Source organism: Babylonia areolata, chromosome 27 (genome assembly GCF_041734735.1).
Source record: "Babylonia areolata isolate BAREFJ2019XMU chromosome 27, ASM4173473v1, whole genome shotgun sequence".
NCBI classification, from domain to species: Eukaryota; Metazoa; Mollusca; class Gastropoda; order Neogastropoda; family Buccinidae; genus Babylonia; species Babylonia areolata.
The window spans coordinates 8,939,919-8,961,356 of NC_134902.1; the positions used below are offsets into that span (position 1 = coordinate 8,939,919).

Below are 21,438 nucleotides of genomic sequence, written 5' to 3' on the forward strand. Positions count from 1 at the left end.
TGAGGAAGGGGCTAGAAAAGGTGCCCTAAAAATTGCCTGCTCCATATCGCCCTGGCCAGCATCCCGCGGCTGGCGGGGACCCTACATCAGCGGTCGAAACAAAGAGAAAGAAAAGAAAAAAACAAGGATCGTTCCTCTCACCATTGGTGCTTGGAACATAAGGACTCTCCTGGACAGAGATAACGTGGACAGACCCCAAAGGAGAACGGCACTAGTTGCATCCGAACTCGCCAGATACAACATCGACATCGCAGCCTTGAGTGAGACTCGGCTTGCAGGCGAAGGCGAGCTCTGTGAACGGGGATCTGGTTACACCTTCTTCTGGAGTGGACGAGGAAGCGAAGAGCGACGTGAGGCTGGCGTTGGTTTTGCAGTAAAAACAGCACTTGTCAGCAAGCTAGCAGGAATCCCAAAGGGAGTCAACGATAGGCTTATGACCATGAAACTCCCACTGGCATCTGGCCAGAAGCACCTCACCATTGTCAGTGCCTACGCCCCAACCATGACCAACCCGGATGAAGTGAAGGCGAAGTTCTATGAGGACCTTCACTCTGTCATTGCTGCTATCCCTAAAGCAGACAAGCTCATCATTCTTGGGGACTTCAATGCTAGAGTTGGCTCTGACTACATCTCCTGGGATGGAGTGATTGGAAAGCATGGTGTGGGCCACTGTAACCCAAATGGATTGCTTTTGCTTCAGACCTGTGCAGAGCACGAACTGCTGATAACCAACACAGTTTTCTGCCTCCCTACCCGTAACAGGACGTCATGGATGCACCCTCGCTCAAAGCATTGGCATCTCATCGATTACGTCATCGTCAGGAAAAGGGATAGGCAAGATGTACGTGTGACAAAGACCATGTGCGGCGCCGAGTGTTGGACAGACCATCGCCTTGTAGTCTCGAAGCTGAATATTCGAATCCAGCCCAAGAGACGCCCCCAAGGCCAGAAGGCTCCAAAACGGCTCAACATTGCGAAGCTGAAAAACATCACCATCAAACAGACCTTTGTGGAGCTGCTGGAAGATCGTCTGGAATCCGCCTCTCTGGACAACCAGAATGTGGAGTCTGACTGGAGGACCCTGCGCGAGCTGATCTATAGTACAGCTTCAGAGACCCTGGGACCCATGACCAGAAAGCACAAAGACTGGTTTGATGAAAACTGTGATGAAATCAAGCAGCTTCTGGATGAGAAACGCCGTCTGCATCAAGCCCACCTGAGCAACCCAAAGTCCACATCAAAAAAGGATGCGTACAATGCCATCCGCAGGACTGTTCAGCAAAAGTTACGTCAGATGCAGGATAAGTGGTTGAGCGACAAAGCCGATGAGATCCAGGGATATGCTGACAGGCACGATATGAAGAGGTTCTATGATGCCTTAAAAGAAGTCTATGGTCCCACATCCTCAGGATCATCCCCCCTCCTCAGTGCAGACGGGAATACCTTGATCACCGAGAAGGAGAAAATTCTCGAACGCTGGGCTGAGCACTTCAACAGTGTCTTAAATCGCCCTTCCTCCATAAATGATGAAGCCATAGACCGGCTCCCACAAGTCCCCATCAACGAAGCACTGGACGATCTGCCAACACTTCTTGAGACCCAGAAAGCAATCCGTCTGCTATCCAGTGGCAAAGCACCTGGCTCAGACTCCATACCAGCAGAGGTCTACAAGGATGGAGGCACTGTGCTGACTGAGAAGCTCCATCAGCTGTACTCACTCATGTGGAAAGAAGAGACGATCCCCCAGGATTTCAAAGATGCATCTATCATTCACTTGTACAAGCGAAAAGGGAACCGGCAAGCCTGTGATAACCATCGGGGCATTTCCTTGCTCTCTATCGCAGGCAAGATACTTGCCAGGATCCTACTAAACCGCCTCACAGCACACCTTGACCAAGGTCATTTGCCTGAGAGCCAATGTGGATTCCGGAAAGAGCGCGGAACCACCGACATGGTGTTTGCTGCAAGGCAGCTGCAAGAGAAATGTCAGGAGCAAAATGCTGCTCTGTTCTCCACCTATGTTGACCTCACTAAAGCCTTCGACACCGTGAGTAGAGAGGGACTGTGGAAGATCATGGCCAAGTACGGATGCCCTCGGAAATTTATTTCCTTGGTCAGCCAATTCCATGAAGGCATGCAGGCTCGAGTCCAGGACAATGGCGAAACATCTGCTCCTTTTCCTGTCACAAATGGTGTCAAGCAAGGCTGCGTCCTGGCTCCAACACTGTTCAGCCTCATGTTCTCTGCAATGCTTACTGATGCCTTCAGAGATGGCGATGTTGGAATTGGCCTAAAGTACCGAACAGATGGCAAGCTGTTTAACCTCAGAAGGCTTCAAGCAAAAACGAAGGTCATGACAGACATCATCAGAGACTTTTTGTTTGCTGATGATTGTGCCCTCAACACTGGATCTGAAGCTGACATGCAACTCAGCGTGGACAGATTTGCCACTGCCAGCAGGAACTTCGGCCTTACCATCAGCACGAGGAAAACTGAAGTTCTCCATCAGCCAGCCCCAGAGAAACCCCACGTTGAGCCCAACATCCACAGTCAACGGTCAGAGACTCAGTGTGGTGGAGCGGTTCACATACCTTGGCAGCACACTGTCACAAAATGCGACCATCGACGATGAAGTGAACGTCAGGATTGCAAGAGCAAGCGCAACTTTTGGTAGACTCTATGCAAATGTCTGGAACAGAAGAGGCATTGGTCTTGAGACCAAACTAAAGGTGTACAGAGCAGTAGTTCTCCCCACACTACTGTACGCCTGCGAAACTTGGACAGTGTACCAACGACATGCCAAGAAGCTGAACCACTTCCACACAACATGCCTAAGGAAGCTACTGAACATCAAGTGGCAAGACAGGACCCCAGACACGGAGGTGCTTGCAAAAGCCACCCTTCCCAGCATCTTCACCATCCTGATGCAGTCCCAGCTTCGCTGGACTGGACACGTGGCGCGCATGCCAGACCATCGGCTGCCCAAAAGGCTCTTCTATGGCGAGCTGCAACAAGGGAAGAGATCACATGGAGGTCAGAAGAAGCGCTTCAGAGATACTCTGAAAGTCTCTCTGAAAGCGTTTGATATCAACCCTGACTCCTGGGAGGAATCTGCAGCGGACCGTGACAAATGGCGCACTGCTGTGCACAAAGGTGCCAAGTTGTGTGAGGCCAACAGGACTGCTGCAGCTGTTCAGAAGAGGCAGGCCAGAAAGTCACGGGCAAACAAGCTCCCTGACAATGATATGCCTGTCTTTGTCTGCCCCAACTGTCAGCGAACATTTCGTGCGCAGGTTGGACTATTCAGCCATCTGTGCACTCACAGATAGATTCATGAGCATCCCCCCCCCCCCACCACCACCCTCCCCCCATCCCCCAGCTGGATGACGACGATGGTCATCATCGATCTCGATGGACACACACCAATACAGTAAACTACTGTCCCTGTGAACAGGTAATGCAATCAACTGCTGTCCTGCAACAGATAATACAGTCAACTATTGTATCAGCGATGCAGCGAACTGCAGTCTTCTTATCAACACATAATACAGTGAACTGCTGTCCCACAATATTTATACAGTGAACAGGTGATACAGTGAACTGTTGCCTCCAACAGGTAATACAGTGAACTGCTGTTCCCCAACAGGTGATACAGTAAACTGCTGTCCCCAAACAGGTAATATAGTGAACTGCTGTCCCCTAACAGTGATACAGTGAACTGCTGTCCCCTAACAGGTAATACAGTGACTGCTGTCCCCAAACAGTGATACAGTGAACTGCTGTCCCCCAACAGGTGATACAGTGAACTGCTGTCCACCAACAGGTGATACAGTGAACTTCTGTCCCCTAACAGGTGATACAATGAACTGCTGTCACCCAACAGGTGATAAAGTGAACTGCTGTCCACCCAACAGGTAATACAGTGAACTGCTGTCCACCAACAGGTGATACAGTGAACTGCTGTCCACCAACAGGTGATACAGTAAACTTCTGTCCCCTAACAGGTGATACAATGAACTGCTGTCACCCAACAGGTGATAAAGTGAACTGCTGTCCACCCAACAGGTAATACAGTGAACTGCTGTCCACCAAAAGGTGATACAGTGAACTGCTGTCTCCTAACAGGTGATACAATGAACTGCTGTCCCCCAACAGGTGATAAAGTGAACTGCTGTCCACCCAACAGGTAATACAGTGAACTGCTGTCCACCAACAGGTGATACAGTGAGCTGCTGTCCCCTAACAGGTGATACAATGAACTGCTGTCACCCAACAGGTGATAAAGTGAACTGCTGTTCCCCAACAGGTGATACATTGAACTGTTGTCCCCTAACTGGTAATACAGTGAACTGCTGTCCCCAAACAGGTGATACAGTGAACTACTGTCCTCTAACAGGTGATACAGTGAACTGCTGTCCCCTAACAGTGATACAATGAACTGCTGTCCCCTAACAGGTGATACAGTGAACTACTATCCCCCCTACAGGTGATACAGTGAACTACTGTCCCCCAACAGGTGATACAGTGAACTACTGTCCCCTAACAGGTAATACAGTGAATTGCTGTCCCCTAACAGTGATACAGTGAACTGCTATCCCCGAACAGGTGATACAGTGAACTACTGTCCCTCTAACAGGTAGTACAGTGAACTGTTGTCCCCTAATAGGTGATACAGTGAACTGCTGTCCCCTAATAGGTGATACAGTGAACTGCTGTCCCCTAACAGGTGATACAGTGAACTACTATCCCCTAACAGATAATACAGTGAACTGCTGTCCCATAACAGGTGATACAGTGAACTACTGTCCCCTAACTGGTAATACAGTGAACTGCTGTCCCCTAACAGGTGATAAAGTGAACTGCTGTCCCATAACAGGTGATACAGTGAACTGCTGTCCCCTAACAGGTGATACAGTGAACTACTGTCCCCTAACAGGTGATACAGTGAACTGCTGTCCCCTAATACGTGATACAGTGAGCTACTGTCCCCCAACAGGTGATACAGTGAACTACTGTCCCCTAACAGGTAGTACAGTGAACTGCTGTCCCCTAACAGGTGATACAGTGAACTGCTGTCCCCTAACAGGTAGTACAGTGAACGGCTGTCCCCTAACAGGTAGTACAGTGAACGGCTGTCCCCTAACAGGTAATACAGTGAACTGCTGCCCACCAACAGTGATACAGTGAACTATTGTCCCCCAACAGGTTATACAGTGAACTGCTGTCAACAAACAGTGATACAGTGAACTACTGTCCCCTAACAGGTAATACAGTGAACTGCTGTCCACCAACAGTGATACAGTGAACTGCTATCCCCGAACAGGTGATAAAGTGAACAGCTGTCCCCTAACAGTGATACAGTGAACTGCTGTCCACCAACAGTGATACAGTGAACTGCTATCCCCGAACAGGTGATAAAGTGAACAGCTGTCCCCTAACAGTGATACAGTGAACTGCTGTCCCCTAACAGTGATACACTGAACTGCTGTCCCCTAACAGGTAATTCAGTTAACTGCTGTCCACCCAACAGGTAAGGCAGTGAACTTCTGTCCCCAAACAGGTAATACTAATAGAGTGAACTTCCATCCACCCAATATGTGATACAGTAAACTGTTGTACATCCAGGTAATACTGGGAACTACTGTCCACCAGACAGGTGAGACAGTGAACTACTGTCCCCCCCGTACAGGAAATACAATGCAATGTGAAATGCTGCCACCCAACAAGAACCTCAGTATGAATGTGATGCATAATAACTCCAGGAGGAAGCACTAACCATGCTGTGGGAAAGGTTGTCACCCAGTAGATAGCCTGGCAGGAACTGGGACTGACTTCCTGCAGTGTGACTTACACCATGGCCAGGTGGTGAAGCTGTCATCGGCTCTGAAACCAACATTTCAAAATTATATTTCTGTTTTTTTAATTCCATAAGTGACACTCTCTCCATTTTCAATCATATTTCTTAGAAAGCATGATTTCAATAATACATGAATTTTTCTGCAACCCCATTTCAAAACTGATTTATATCAATTATACAGGGTTTAGGTTTCCAGTCGGTCACTGACGCATACTTAAGATTTGCATTAACTGCAACAGTCGGATAATGTGAAACTTTGTAATCCAGAGCAGTCTGAGTACAATAGGAGGAGTTTGTATTATACTCCATGTTTGGTGATAGATATACTTACCATGTCAAACTGATGCAAACTAGGCCTATCAGTTTGCTCTGCTTGGCCAAATTTCGCGTGGCTAACAGTGAAAAGACGAGCCATCTTGCCCGGTCCGCTCTTAGCCAATCAAACGCCTCTAAAAGCTATAAGCGCTGAATCATTCCGTGGCCATCGAAAAAAATGCCCCATGAGAACCACGGCGGAGATGCGGGGACGGACGGGCAGGCATTCAAGTTTGACATGGTAAATATATGTATCACCAAACATGGAGTATAATACAAACTCCTCCTTTTGGTGTCATACTGATGCAGAATTTAAAGCAAATGAAGGAGGGCAATGCCTACTGGTTCGTATGGGGAGCCCTTGTAACTGAGACGGCAGTGTTAGCCGCGACAAAGGAAATCCCCTTGGAACCGTCAGCCCTGGTCATACGGAAATCCCTGAGGTTGAAGTTGATGAAGGGATTCTCAGACCGCCAGAAGGCTGCCTCCAAGACATGCTGCAGTGGCACTGAGTGCTGGAAAGCAGCCGAAGTAGCTATGGCGCGCACTTCGTGTGCTCTGGGATTAAGACAGCTGATATCCCTGTGAGCATGGGAGTAGGCTCTACGAATGACTTGGGAAACCCAGCCGGAAATGGTGCCTGCAGCGATGTCTTTCTTGTAATTCTCATTGAGGGAGATGAGAAGACGCCTCTGAGAAGAACGCCTATGGCGAGACCTATCCCAATAGTATCTGAGACACCGAACAGGGTAGAGATGCCTATCCTCATCATCTTGGACAAGAATATCAGACAAAGGTCTGACCCTCAGAGAGGGGGAAGGGACCTCGGGGTCTTGGTTCTTAGCCAGAAACTCTGGAAGGAAACGAAGAGTGATGGAACCATCTCTGTGGAAGGCCAGAGCCAGATCTTGTGGCATTCCACTAAGACCATGAATCTCGCTTCTACGACGGCCTGTGGCCAGCAACAGAAGGAAAGTGGTCTTGAGGGTGAGCAAGTCGAAAGGAATAGTCCCCAATGGCTCGAAGCGCTGTTTTCGAATGAAATCCAGCACCAGGAACAAGTCCCAGAGGGGCACTCTTCTGGGGTTTCTAGCTTCCTTCAGAGAGGCGCCCCTAGCCACCTCTCTGAGCAGGAAATCCGCTTCAAAGGCGGGACCACCTAGCTGTTTGATTGTGGTACAGATGGCAGACCTGTACCCTCACACAGAACTAGCAGACAGGTTGAGAACCGAGGAGCAGTGAGCCAGAAAGTTGGCCAGCTGCATGCTCGTAGGGTTAGTAGGGGGAATGTCCTGAGCTGTACACCACCGCAACCATTTCTTCCAGCAAAAGTCATACAAAGTCTCTGTTCCCTCCCTCCTTGCTTTGGTGACTATGGAGAGGAGGTCAGAGGAGGCACCCCCCTGGGTCAGCGCAGCCGACACAGAGGCCGACCGAGGGGTCAAAGACTTTGATGGTGATGCTGACAGTTCCGACCGCACAGCAGCCATGCGTGCAGGTGGAGTAGTTGAGGATTAGAATGAGGAATGCCCGAATGAGGCTGCCTCAGCAGATGAAGTTTGGTTTCGAGTTCCAGGGGTGGAACATGTGTCAGGGACTGAAGGTCCGGAAACCAGGGCTGGGCTGGCCATTTCGGCGCAATGAGGATCAGCTGCGGGCGTTCCAGTCTGGCTTTCTGTATCACCTTGGACAGAATTGGAAAGGGAGGAAACACGTAGGCAATCAGACTGCTCCAGTCTAGAGAGAGAGCATCCACTGCCCATGCTTCTGGGTCGGCGACCGGAGAGACATAAGTGGGAAGTCTCTTGCTGAACTTTGTGGCAAACAGGTCCACCATCGGCCGAAACCACCGTTCCCACACCCCCTGAAGGATGTCCTTGTCCAGGGTCCACTCTGTGTGGATGACACTCTTGGACCTGCTGAGAGCATCTGCCAAGATGTTGGCTTTTCCTTCTATGTGTCTCGCTGAAAGTGCAATGCCCTTGCTGTGGCACCAACGGTGGAGAGCCTCGGTCCGCAGGGAGAGGTCTGCTGAGTGCGCTCCCCCCCTCCCTCCCCCCTTTGTTCACGTAACATGCGACAGTCGTATTGTCCATGAACAAGCGGATGGTCTTGCCAGTGGCCTCCCCCATGAAGTGCAGAAGAGCCCTGCGAACTGCCTCCAGTTCCAGAACATTGATGTGGCATAGGCACTCCTCCAAGGACCAAGTCCCTGCTGCATGGAGTGAGTCCATGTGGGCTCCCCAGCCCAGGGAGGAGGTGTCTGTGAAGAGTGCCACCTGAAGAGTAGGTGGGGCTATGGGCTTCCCCCTGTGTCTGAAGAGGGGTGGTTAACCACTCTGATGTCACCTCGAGGAACCACTCGCCCAGACATATCTGGGTATCCCATGGCTGAGTGCTCTGGGACCACTGTAACCTCAGTGCCCTCTGAAGAGGGCGCTTGAGAACCCTGCCCAGGGGAATGAGAGTGCCATGGACTCCATCATGCCCAGGAGGGAAGAAATTGTCCATGCTGTTGCTTGGGAGGAACGGCGCAAGTGGCTGAGGAGGCCTGCCAGACGGTCCCAGCGATCTGGCGTCGGAGAGACTATCAATAGTATCATGAATCTCATCCCTAAGAAGTCAAAGGACTGACTTGGGGACATCGCATTTCTCCTGGTTCATGAGGAAGCCCAGTTGAGAGCAAAGGTCTAGAAGTCTGGCTGTATGACTCTGGCACAGGGCCTGCGACTGGGCCAGGATAAGCCAGTCATCCAGGTACACACAGAGACGAATGGATTCCGACCAGACGATGGACACCAATTCCCGCACCGCCTTGGTAAACAGGAAAGGGGCAAGGGACAGACCAAATGTGAGGGTCGAGAACTGGAACACCTTGTCCCTCCACACGAACCTCAGGTACCAACAGGATGCCGGATGGATGAGGATATGAAACTAAGCATCTTTCAGATCGATAGAGGTAGCCCAATTACCCTGTTGAATGGTCTCCCAAATCTCTGCCAGTGTGTCCATCTTGAATTTGATTTTGGGGAGGAATTTGTTGAGGGGGTACAAGTCCAAGACTGGTCTCGACCCTCCTGAGACCTTTGGAATCACGAACAACCGGCCGTAAAAACCAGGGCCCGGGTCCGAGAGTTGAGATATCGCCCCTATGAGGAGTAGGTGCAATATCTCTTTCTCTAAGACGCTCTCCTGCTCCATCGAGCTGGGCACATAAGGAGGAGGAGTGGATCTTAGAGGGGGCGGTCCTCCGCCCAAGGCAGCATGTACCCCAACTCTAGCACCAATACAATCCAGTCGTTGAGTCCCAGAGCATGCCACTGATGTGCATGCCGGGACAAGTTTCCTACTTGGGGGCGGGGCTGAACGACTGGCAGTGCTGAATCGGGGCGCAGTCATTGGGGGTGCTGCCTTCTGGCCTTGGGCATGACCGGTCAGCTTGGACGGACTTGAGGTGGTTTATTCCTCTGCCCGCTGATTCTGCGCACGTCACTTTGACTTAGGTGGCGTGGTATATGGAGGGGCCCTGGTGGCTGGTCTCTTCAATGGCATAGAACCCAATAAAGTTTAGTAATTACCATGTTGTGTTTTCTGTGCTCATCACAACATCAGCCACATTTCTTTCTAAAGCAAAAGTGGACAGATTCTCTCTCTCTCTCTCTCTCTCTCTCTCTCTCTCTCTCTCTCTCTCTCTCATACACACACATGCACACTCTAACATTTTACATATGATGGACAAAGTATAGATGAAGTGACTTTTTGTGGGGAAGAGGAGTAAAAGATGGGAGAGGAAGAAAGGGAGTGTTTTATTCGGCCCATTAATTTTGAAAATGACCAACTGATTTATGATGAAATGGTCACATAACCCACAGATAATCTGATATTTTCCATTTATAACCAAACCTAAGTTCTGTATAATGTATTACTATTAGAACACCTTTTTGAAAGCACACTCCAAATAAGTAAATTACTCTGATTTACACTTCACAGGCTCTGAAATACGATTTCAGAAGCAATGCCTCAAATCAGTTCTCCAAAACTCAATTTCTAAACAAATTCATGAAAAATAATAAACACACACAAACATCTCTCTCTCTCTCTCTCTCTCTCTCTATATATATATATATATATATATATATATTATATATATATATGCACATACATATATATACATATATATATATATATATATATATATATATATATATATATATAATTTCAAGTTTCAGTTTCAGTTTCAGTAGCTCAAGGAGGCGTCACTGCATTCGGACAAATCCATATACGCTACACCACATCTGCCAAGCAGATGCCTGACCAGCAGCATAACCCAACGCGCTTAGTCAGGACTTGAGAAAAAAAAGAAGATAAATACATAAAAAAGAACTACTACTACTAATAATAATATGTATAAGGCGCAAAAACTTGATGAAGTCAACCATAAGTGTACAAAAAAAAGGAAATAACAATAATAAAATAAATACATAAATAAATAAAATAATTAAATAAAAAAGACAACAATGATGATAAATAAGCAAATAAATGTAAAACATGCAGACACACATTCACCCATACACACACATATGCATGCCATAACAGATATGCACCAAACATGCAGTTTCACAGATATGAAAGCACAGTCAAATACACATAAATGTACATGAGCCCCAACACACACACACACACACACACACACACACACACACACACACTACCCTGCACCCCCTCTATATAATTTCAAGGTGGTGTCAGTGTGCAAAACTGACCTATACATATCATCATATATGTTTCTTGAAAAATTGTTTGAAATGGGTGGTGGGGGGCTGATGCCTGATGTACACACTATGTAACCCAATGTGCTGGCAAGGCCTTGAGAGTGTACCAAATGATGTAGAAGAGAAAGGGTAAAACCACACCCTATGTCACTGGCTCTGATACTCCATAGGAGACCCCTTTATATCGCTTTCTGAAACCACATCCCATGTCATCAGATTTCCAACCCCACATTTGAAAAAAAAAAAAGTGGTTGCGTACTAATTAATAGCTTCCTGAAACTAGATTGTAAATCAAGCTCTGAACCATGCTCAGTCAAACCAGTCCCCCTCCCTTGATGACTGTTAGTGGTACAGTCATTTTCAGGTGCTTTTCCACTTGTGAGTGCCTTGCCAAGCCCTACAACAGATGGTTTTTATAATTCTCATTGGAAGACTTGGTATCTGGTCAAGGGCTTTCTCGTATATTGTGTTCCAAGTCAAACAAAGCACAAGTTAAAGCTCCACCCGCCTCTCAAATGCTTTTCATCTAGAACATTTATTATTTTGCTAGATTTAGACAACTTCTTTGCTGATGGGCATGTTGCTTTTCTTTTATTCTTTCAAACATTCCTCCAACATTATCTCAGTCTGATGCACGCACGCATGCGTTCAAGACAACGTCAAAGTATCTGAGGGCTTCAGGAAGGTCATCAGGAATGATATTTTCATCTTCCACTTCCAGGCAGTCTTTGCACTTCAAGACTATCTGATGCACATCATTTTGCCACCTTCATACTCCAGCCAGCTGCATTCTCTTTCCCACACTACACTGACATCTACAGCGCCAGGGTTCATGAGTCACATTTGCAAATACTGGTTCATCTCCAAAGAAAAATATTTATAACATACCATTCTGTTCACATCAAGACATGTTCGATTTTGCCATCATCTGCCTTCCATACTTTCTGAATTAACTGCCTATGTAGTGCTCCAACAATGTTCATCCAAACAAACCTGATTAACACATATTTATATATATTTATATTCTACATGTTAATAAGCAAAGCGTTGCGTAAAATATCAACAAAATAGTACTTAAGAACTAAATGATCCCAAGCTGCCTACGTAAATTCACCTTTGCAGTCGGTATGATACTATTTTCATTCTTTATGAAATATCATGACTGGTAAAAAACTGGAAAACATTCATGAAAGCAAATTTGTGTCTTCCAGCAATTTAATACAAAATACATTAAACTGATAATGTTTGTTTCCTTTTGATCCAAAGAGCTCTCTTACTTTCTGTATGGTGTCTGTTATCCGCTGCAGTGACCTGCTCACTGAGGTATAGGTCAGCATCAGTGCAGCAGTCATATGAACTATACTGTGCTTAACGCTTTCTGGCCAGCTGCAATCCGCGATGTCGCAACCTCCCTCACATTCTCTCGCCTTGTCACTCTTTGCAATGCGCTCACTCAGAGCCAGAAATGTGTATGGGCCCTTGACTACAACCGGCATATCTTTTCACATAAAGGTGGACTGGCTTACTGAATATTTTACCTGTGACAGAACCTGTCGCAAGTTCATACTCTATAAACAAAAACAAGAACGAACTTGGCCCTTACTTTTCAGTGTCCTTCATAATCATATGTTGCACAATGCAGCAGACAAATGGTAAGTTTTGGTGGGTTTTTTTGCTTATTCCAGGTCAGCTAACTCAGACTGGAGTTCAACAACATACTGGTTCCAGGCTGCAGTCCTGTTTTCTTAGCAACAGGGAGGGGGGGGTGTTCTTTGCTGTGGAGGTCCAGTGCAGTTAATCAGGTTTGACAGGTTGCTTCTAACAGGCATGTTCAATGAGTCACAGCTTACCCCTTCTGGTTTTGATTAAACATCCAACTGTATGACTGTAATACTGAAATTGAAAAGAAATGGCTTTTACCAGCTGCCCAGAAAAAAAGCTTTCATTGTGAAAAACTGTGGCTGAAATGTGTGTTACACAGTGGACACCACCCATTACTTGTCTTTTTTTTAAATAAAGATGTCAAAATATTCTATGTTGCATAGCGAACAAACACTGTAGTATACAAAATTGGAGCTAAAATATTACACAAACAAGTGAGAGAATTAATACAAAGATGCCTTCAAAAGGCGGACACCGTAACCCACATAATTTTTGGTTCTTGACATTTCTGCAGAACCTGTGGCTGTATGCCTTCACTGTGACTGCTGATCAAAACAATTTTACACATAAGAAAACCTGCTAACAATGTTGTTTTTTTTGTTGTTTTTTTACAAAGGATGATATAATTGCAAATACTCATAAATAAAGTGTTGTGGGTTACATGGTCACCAAATTTTATACTTCTTACATTGCACAACATAAACAAAACATCCTTCATTGGATTCTGTAACATGCTTTATTGATTCTATAAAAGTGAGGTTTACTTATAGGTCATTAGTTATTAGTTGTTTTTTTTACAGATAATTTCACGTAGCAGTTGTTGCGGCATATATTGTTGCCCCTGCATGGATTGTCCCCGGAGACAATATATGCAGCCTCACTTCACATACTGTCGCACCTCTGTCCTGTTGCTGTTTTTTTTTTGTTGTAATTGTGTATGTGCTCGTGTGCACATGCACATCTGAGATTGCTGGGTGCTTATTTGTGTGTGTTTGCATGCATGTGCATTCCATATGTGTGTTTGAGAGTTCATTCATGTTGATGTAAAAGGGGTGTGTGGTTGAGAGGGGCATAATATGTGCGGGTGTATTTGGTGTGTGTGTGCATGTGAGTGTGCATGCATATTTGCATGGCAACAACGTCACACTGGGTCTTAAAAGTTACGTCACATCTTCTCACCCAGTGGGTTAGGGATCTTGAGTCGGTCGTAAAAGTTCAGAGGATGGGTTGAAAACTGGTCAGGTTTGGCTACTGTCAATGTATGTGTGTGAGAGTGAGTGAGTGTGTGTGTGTGTGCGAGTGTGCCTGCATGTGTGTTATCTGCAAGAGCACAGCCCTTCAATGACTCTACACTGGGTTGTAAAAGTTATATCACAACTCACTTACTCCTCACAACAGCACCAGTGCAAAGGGGCGACATGCAGTGAAGGCTGCACATATTGTCGCCAGTGACAATCCATGCACGGGTGACAATACATGCCTCAACAGCCGTCTCTTTCATGCCAAAATCAGGAGAGAAAAAAATGTTGACCACAAGAGCTTACATGCAGGCCAGCAACAGGTGTGTGTGTGTGTGTGTGTGTGTGTGTGTGTGTGTGTATATATTATACAGCTGTGTTTGTCGTCTGCCGGTGTTCATTTCTGTACTGAAAAATCGATGTAAAGCTGCCATTTTCCCTAAGAGAATCTGAAAAGAAAAAGCTCAAAATACACCTCTACAGCCGCAGGGCTTTTAGCGGGTCTTGTTTTCATACAGCATTCCGGTATGAACAGACCACACAACATGCAAAAGTTCTCGTCCTGGATAATCCCCGAGCAATCCCGCTGAATACGGAGTAAGGTCTCGGGTAAAATCTGCGGCGGGGCAATTTTAGCTGGTCAAAGTCTTACCTACTGCTTCCTATAATCTCAATTTTTCATTGAAATTTTGTAAGGAAATTCTTTATTCAAAAATTTTGAAGGATTACAACTCCACGTGTTGAAATTTCGCATTTTTTAGCCACAATTTTTTTCCCCCTCAAGACGGAATTTCGAATCCCACTGAATGACTGAAATCCGTAAAGTGTGAGCGGATGTGGTGGCATGTATGCGACTTTTCTTACACTAAAAAACTAAGTGGTTCCTAGAGTTAACAGTTACCATGAACGTCAGGAGATCCAGAAAACATGATGAGGATCAAGGCGAAGTGAAACTGCACATATCATTCGAAATATGATTTCGAAGGCTGACACAGCTGAATGAGAATTGTACCAAATGGGATTTTTTCAGGTTCCTGAAGGGATCCAGCTGGAGACAATCTCGCTCTCACTCTCAGTTTCTGAATCGGTGTGCTTGTCTTCAAATTAAATGCATCCAAGATTACTGCACCTATTGGTTACATTTCCTTGGTTTACTTAGACGAAAAACAGAAAAAGCAAGATGGTGACCGAATCCGCATCAGGGGTCTCCAGGAGTCTACTGCGAAAAATAGCGTACAAAACAAGCCGGAGTCGAAATCTGCTGAAAATAGGTTACAGTCCAGTTCAATTCAGTTACCTAAGGAGGCGTCACTGCGTTCGGGCAAATCCATATACGCTACACCACATCTACTGAGCAGATGACTGGCCAGCAGCGTAACCCAACGCGTTTAGTCAGGCCTTGAGGGAAGAAAAAAGTGCATAAACAAACTAAATGGATACATTATGAAATAAATGAAGTCCTGACCTTTGAGCTAAGGCGTGAAAATGCGCTGGAAAGTTGCGTGCTTTGCACGATTTTTTTTGTTTAATACCAATAAAGCTTCAAAACTGCTGATTCATTTTAAAATTTGCAAGAGGCACGAGCATAAGACATGTCTACCGTGCCGGAATACATCAGTTTAAGATGAATATGGTTACATTTAGGTATATAAATCTGGGCTAAAATCGAGGTGAAACAACCATGCCAGCAAGACAGCAGCTCACAGCAGAAGATCACGGCAGAGCCCTGGCATGGCTACAAGACGGAAATTCTGGACGAGAAGTGGGTAGACGCCTTGGAGTGAGCCACTTAGTGATTCAGCGGCTGAACGAGAAGTTTCAAACAACTGGATCCACGGCCGCTGAACACCCTCCTCGTTCTGGCAGACCAAGAGCGACAGGCCCACGTGACGATTGTTTCATTGTTCTCTCAGCTCTGCGCGACAGAACTGCCAATGACCTCAGGATGCGGCTGACAGGCTACTGATCATTACCATCAACACTGATTAGCCAAGGGACTGTTCGATTTTGCAGGGTTGCGTTCCGGCTGTTACAGTTCCACTGACTCAGGCACACAGACGAGCATGTCTGGCCTGGACTGGAGCCGGCAACATAATCGCTGGACGGCGACTGAAATAGCATGCACGGTGGGGAAGGGTACTGTTTACAGATGAGTCTCCGTTCACGGCCCTGTCCCACAACGGACGCCCGTGAGCACTATGCAGATTGCTGTGTCCATGAGCCCAATCGGTATGGAGGCGGCTCTCTCATGGTGTGGGGAGGCATCCACTTCAGGAAGCCGGGACCCTCACTGGCGTGATGTACTGAGACACGATCGTTCAGCCACTTATCGAGCCTGCCCTTCAGGTTATAGGTCCTGGAGCCATCCTTACGGATGTCAACGCCACTCCCCACCGTGCTGGGGTGGTCAGGGACTACCTTCACGGGAAAGGAACATCCAATGTCTTGACTGACGTTCAGCCACTTATCAAGCCTGCCCTTCAGGTTATAGGTCCTGGAGCCATCCTTACGGATGTCAACGCCACTCCCCACTGTGCTAGGGTGGTCAGGGACTACCTTCAGGAAAGGAACATCCAATGTCTTGACTGACCGGCTCGTTCATCAGACCTAAACCCCATCGAGCACTTGTGGGATCTGCGGCTTGGACGAAGGGTGCGCCATAATCACCCACATACTTCATGAACTGTTTCACCGGTTTTCTGCAGCAGGAGTGGGTTGCCTTGCCTCAGAACATCATTGGAACACTTGTTCAATCCATGAGGCAGAGATGTGGAGATGCTAGGCTGTAAAATGACACTTATGAATCGATTGACATTTCAGTTTTTAATTATTAATTTTTTGTGACTGTCACGGTATCATGTATTTCGTGTGTTTCGCGATCGAAATAGTCACCTCCGGTGACCTCGACCTCGAGCCTCGTTTTCGAAATGTACTCACTCGATTTCGAACCATGTTGTTAGCCTGTCAGAGGCAGTTCAGTTTTGGCATTAGTAAAGGAAACATCAACAAGAAGTGAGGTTCCTGTTGTTACAAGTCGGTAAGAACGTGTGAGAACCAAGCAGTGACTTTTGTTTCGGGGGTAGGGTAATTTTAGTTGTTGATCTCTCTAAAATGAAATGTTTTGATGAAGTTTCACTCGTATATTGTTGTCAGATAATAAAATTCAACTTTTGTGAAATGTGCTACATTTTGTATTCTTTGTCTAATTTTCGTGACAGTTTTTCTGCCTTGCCCTTAACTTTCTTGGAGTGGTGTACGAGGGTCATTCAATAAATAAGGTGAATTTTTGGGTATAAGGACTTCTAATACAGTTAGAAGCTTACTTTTTTTTTCTTTTTTTTTTTCTTTTTTTGTTGTTGTTTTTTGTTTTACTTCTTTTTCACATGGATTTAATTTGTTTTGCAGATTAAAAAAAACTTTGAGAGTTTTGGCGATTAACAAAGATGGCCGACCAAGAAGCATGCTCCAGGATTGAACAGCGGTCAGTTATCAAGTTTTTGGTTGCTGAAGGGTGCAAACACGTTGAAATTCATAGGAGAATGTCAACTGTGTATGGTGCCACATGTTTCAGTCGAAAAAATGTCTACAAGTGGGCTAAATTGTTTAAAGAAGGACGGAGCAGTGTTGAGGATGAAGACAGGCCTGGAAGGCCTACAGAAGTGAGGTCTCCTGAGGTGATCGAATCAGTCAATGACCTCATTCAGTCTGACAGAAGGGTGACAGTGGATGACATTGCAAGGACTTTGAGCTTATCTGTTGGGACAGCACACAAAATTGTCCATGATGACCTTGGCTACTCGAAGGTCAGCTACCGGTGGGTGCCAAAGATGCTTACTCCAGAGCACAAACAGAGGAGGGTCGAGTTGTCCCAGCAGTGTCTCTGCCGCTATGAGAAGGATGGTGATGAGTTTCTGAAGAAGGTGGTCACATGTGACGAGACATGGGTTTGGCACTATGAGCCTGAGTCCAAACGGCAGTCCATGGAGTGGAAGCACGTAGGCTCTCCAGTGAAGAAGTTCAAGTCCCAGCGCTATCCACGAGGAAGGTGATGCTCACCGTTTTTTGGGATATGCAAGGCCCAATTACCATTTCATTCCTTGAGAAAGGAAGCACTGTGAACAGTGCCAACTACTGTGAACTGTTGAGGCAGGTCAAGAAAGACAAAGAACAAACGCAGGGGTCATCAGTCAGAAGGAGTCATCTTGCATCATGACAACGCAAGGCCTCACACAGCAGCCCGAACGGTGCAGACCATCAACGAGCTGGGCTGGGAACTGCTCCCTCATCCCCCTTACAGCCCAGACCTTGCCCCTTCAGACTTTCACCTGTTTGGTCCCTTGAAAGCGTTCACGAGAGGCACGAACTTTGAAAGTGACAATGAAGTCAAAAGTGTTGTGAGCGACTGGCTGAGACATCAGTCCAAAGATTTTTACGCTGAGGGAATACGGAAGCTTGTGCACAGATGGGAAAAGTGTGTGACAGTGCTTAGAGACTACGTTGAAAAAAAAAGTAAGCTTCTATCTGTATTAGAAGTCCTTATACCGAAAAATTCACCTTATTTATTGAATGACCCTCGTGTATATATATATATACCCTCCACAAAGAACAGAAATCTGAAATATGTAGTGAAGAGGTCCTCGTCTTCCAGAAGTCCCACCAGAGCCATATCGTCTGCAAATTTAAAAAGTGATGTAAAAACAGTCTGGCATCTCATATGATCAGTGTACATGGAAAAGTGTGGGGGCCCCCGTGGAACCCCTGTGGAACTTCTGTGGAACACCTGTGTTCAGCACGATCTCATCCGACAGTTTCAGTTTCAGTAGCTCAAGGAGGCGTCACTGCGTTCGGACAAATCCATATACGCTACACCACTGACCAGCAGCGTAACCCAACGCCAATCCGACAGCCAACCACTAACACTGGCACAATGGGGTCTATCTTTAAAAAAAAAAAAAAAAAAAATCTCAGTTGAATACATAAAATATTTGCATTTACATTCATTTTTATCAAACGCTGGAGAAGTACAAATGGTTAAATTGAGTATATAAATCTGGGCTAAAATCGAGCTGAAACAACCATGCTGAAACAAGACAGCAGCTCACAGCAGAAGATCACGACAGAGCCCTGTTTCATTCGAATATTTTTGACATTTTTAATACTCTTAACCAGTATCTGATACATTTGACTGCACTGTTGACATATAATGAGTAGCTACAGTACAATACAGTAGGACAGTAAAAATAAAAAAAGTGCCCACTTTCACACAAGACACCACAGACTTGTAAATGGCAAGGACAGCATTCATAAATTTCCCAGACAACCAATTATTTTTCAATATTTCCATTACAGGTCCTCGTTGAACACAGTCAAAGGCCTTCTTTAGATTTAAGAAACAAGTATTTTTTCTAAATCCAGCCTGGACAACTTATAGTTTATTTCGCATCCTCGGTTTATGGGTCGGGCAAGTTATCTAATGTCCATGGCAGAGGGGAAAGGATCTTTCACATCCAATATGTTCGAGAAAGCTCATTTTATATTCCCGTGGTATGCTTGTTTCACACCCTCGGTATACGGGGAAAGTTATTTCAGATCAGTTGTGAGGGAAAGGTTATCTCACAACCAGAACGTGTGCCAAAGCATATTTCATATCCTGGGGTTACGGGACAGTTTGTTACACATCCCTGTGGTAATGATCATCCATGGCAGATGGGAAAGGATTTTTCACATCCAATATGCTCGAGAAAGCTCATTTCATATTCCCGTGGTTATTTCAAATCATCATGGTAAGCAAAAGGCTGTGTCACATGTACACTTTCTGGAAAGTCTTACTTCACATCGTCGGAATACGGGATAGGTTATCTAACATCCCCATGGTAGGTGAAATGTTACGACACTACCGGAATTTTTGCCAGAGCTTCCTTCACACCCTCGGTATAAGGGGAAGGTTATTTCAGATCCCTGTTTCAGAGCTTCCTTCACACCCTCGGTATAAGGGGAAGGTTATTTCAGATCCCTGTTGTAAGGGAAACGTCATCTCACAACCAGAACGTGTGCCAAAGCTTCCTTCACACCCTCGGTATAAGGGGAAGGTTATTTCAGATCCCTGTTTAAGGAAAAGGTCATCTCATATCCAGAACGTGTGCCAAAGCTCAAGGAAGATGGGAAAGGATTTTTCACATCCAATATATTCGTGAAAGCTTATTTCACATCCCCGTGGTATGCAGGACAGGTTATTTCAAATCATCGTGGTAAGCGAAAGTCTTACTTCATATCGTCGGATTACATGATAGGTAATCTAATATCCCCATGGTAAGGGAAATATCATGACACAATCGAAATATATGCCAGAGCTTGTTTCACACCCTCGGTATACGGGGAAGGTTATTTCAGATCAGTTGTGAGGGAAAGGTCATCTCACAACCAGAACGTATGCCAATGCATATTTCACATCCTCGATTTACGGATTAGTTTATTTCACATCCCTGTGGAAATGGGCAAGTTATCTAAAATCCCCGGAAGATGGAAAAGGAATTTTCACATCCAATATGTTCGAGAAAGCATATTTCATATCCCCGTGGTATGCAGGGCATGTTATTTCAAATAATCGTGGTAAACGAAAGGCTGTTTCACATGTACACTTTCTAGAAAGTCTTCATATCGTCGGATTACTGGATAGGTTATCAAATATCCCTATGGTAAGGGAAATGCTATGGCATAACCGAAATTTTTGACAGAGCTTGCTTTACACCCTCGGTATACGGGGATGGTTATTTCAGATCCCTGTTGTAAGGGAAACGTCATCTCACAACCAGAACGTGTGCCAAAGCTCATTTGACATCCTGGGTTTACGGGACAGTTTATTACACATCACTGTGGTAATGGGCATCCATGACAGATCGGAAGGGTCCTATATGTTCGAGAAGGCTTATTTCATATCCCCGTGGTATGCAGAACAGGTTATTTCAAATCATCGTGGTAAGCGAAAGGCTGTTTCACGTGTACACTTCGTCGTAATACGGGATAAGTTATCTAAAATCCCCTTAGTAAGGGAAATGCTATGACACAACCGAAATATATATCAGAGCTTGTTTCACACCCTCGGTATACGGAGAATGTTATTTCACATCCCTGTTGTAAGGGAAAGGTCATCTCACAAACAGAACGTGTGCCAAAGCTTATTTCACATCCTGGGTTTACGGGACAGTTTGTTACACATCCCTGTGGTAATGAGCATCCATGGGAGATGGGAAGGGAATTTTTCACATCCAATATGTTCGTGAAAGCTTCTTCAAGTTCATATCCTCGTGGTATGCAGGACATGTTATTTCAAATCATCGTGGTAAGGGAAAGGCTGTTTTACATGTACACTGTCTGGAAAGTCTTCATTTCGTCGGAATACGGGATAGGTTATCAAATATCCCCATGGTAAGGGAAATGCCATGACACAACCGGAATTTTTGCCTCGTCCTGTTTTATCTGACTATCTGCCTCGTCCTGCTTTATCTGTGTGTCTGCCTCGTCCTGTTTGTCTGTCTGCCTCGTCCTGCTTTATCTGTCTGTCTGACACGTCCTGCTTTGTCTGTCTGTTTGCCTC

General features: G+C 45.8%; 1 protein-coding gene across 4 annotated transcripts in view; it reads right to left on the minus strand.

Moving 5' to 3' along the window:
• LOC143301093 (nucleoporin NUP35-like) overlaps nt 1-16,926 on the minus strand; it is a 66,478-nt gene extending 49,552 nt beyond the window's left edge. Inside the window, exons 1-2 of one of the 4 annotated variants that reach the window (XM_076615106.1) lie at nt 16,401-16,926; nt 5,777-5,883 (exon numbers count right to left, since the gene is read on the minus strand). In XM_076615106.1, coding sequence (XP_076471221.1) covers nt 5,777-5,883; nt 16,401-16,524 — 231 coding nt within the window. In that variant the 5' untranslated portion in view covers nt 16,525-16,926. The other 3 variants (XM_076615110.1, XM_076615108.1, XM_076615109.1) reach the window with 3 other exon arrangements.
• Nucleotides 16,927-21,438: the final 4,512 nt, after the last annotated feature.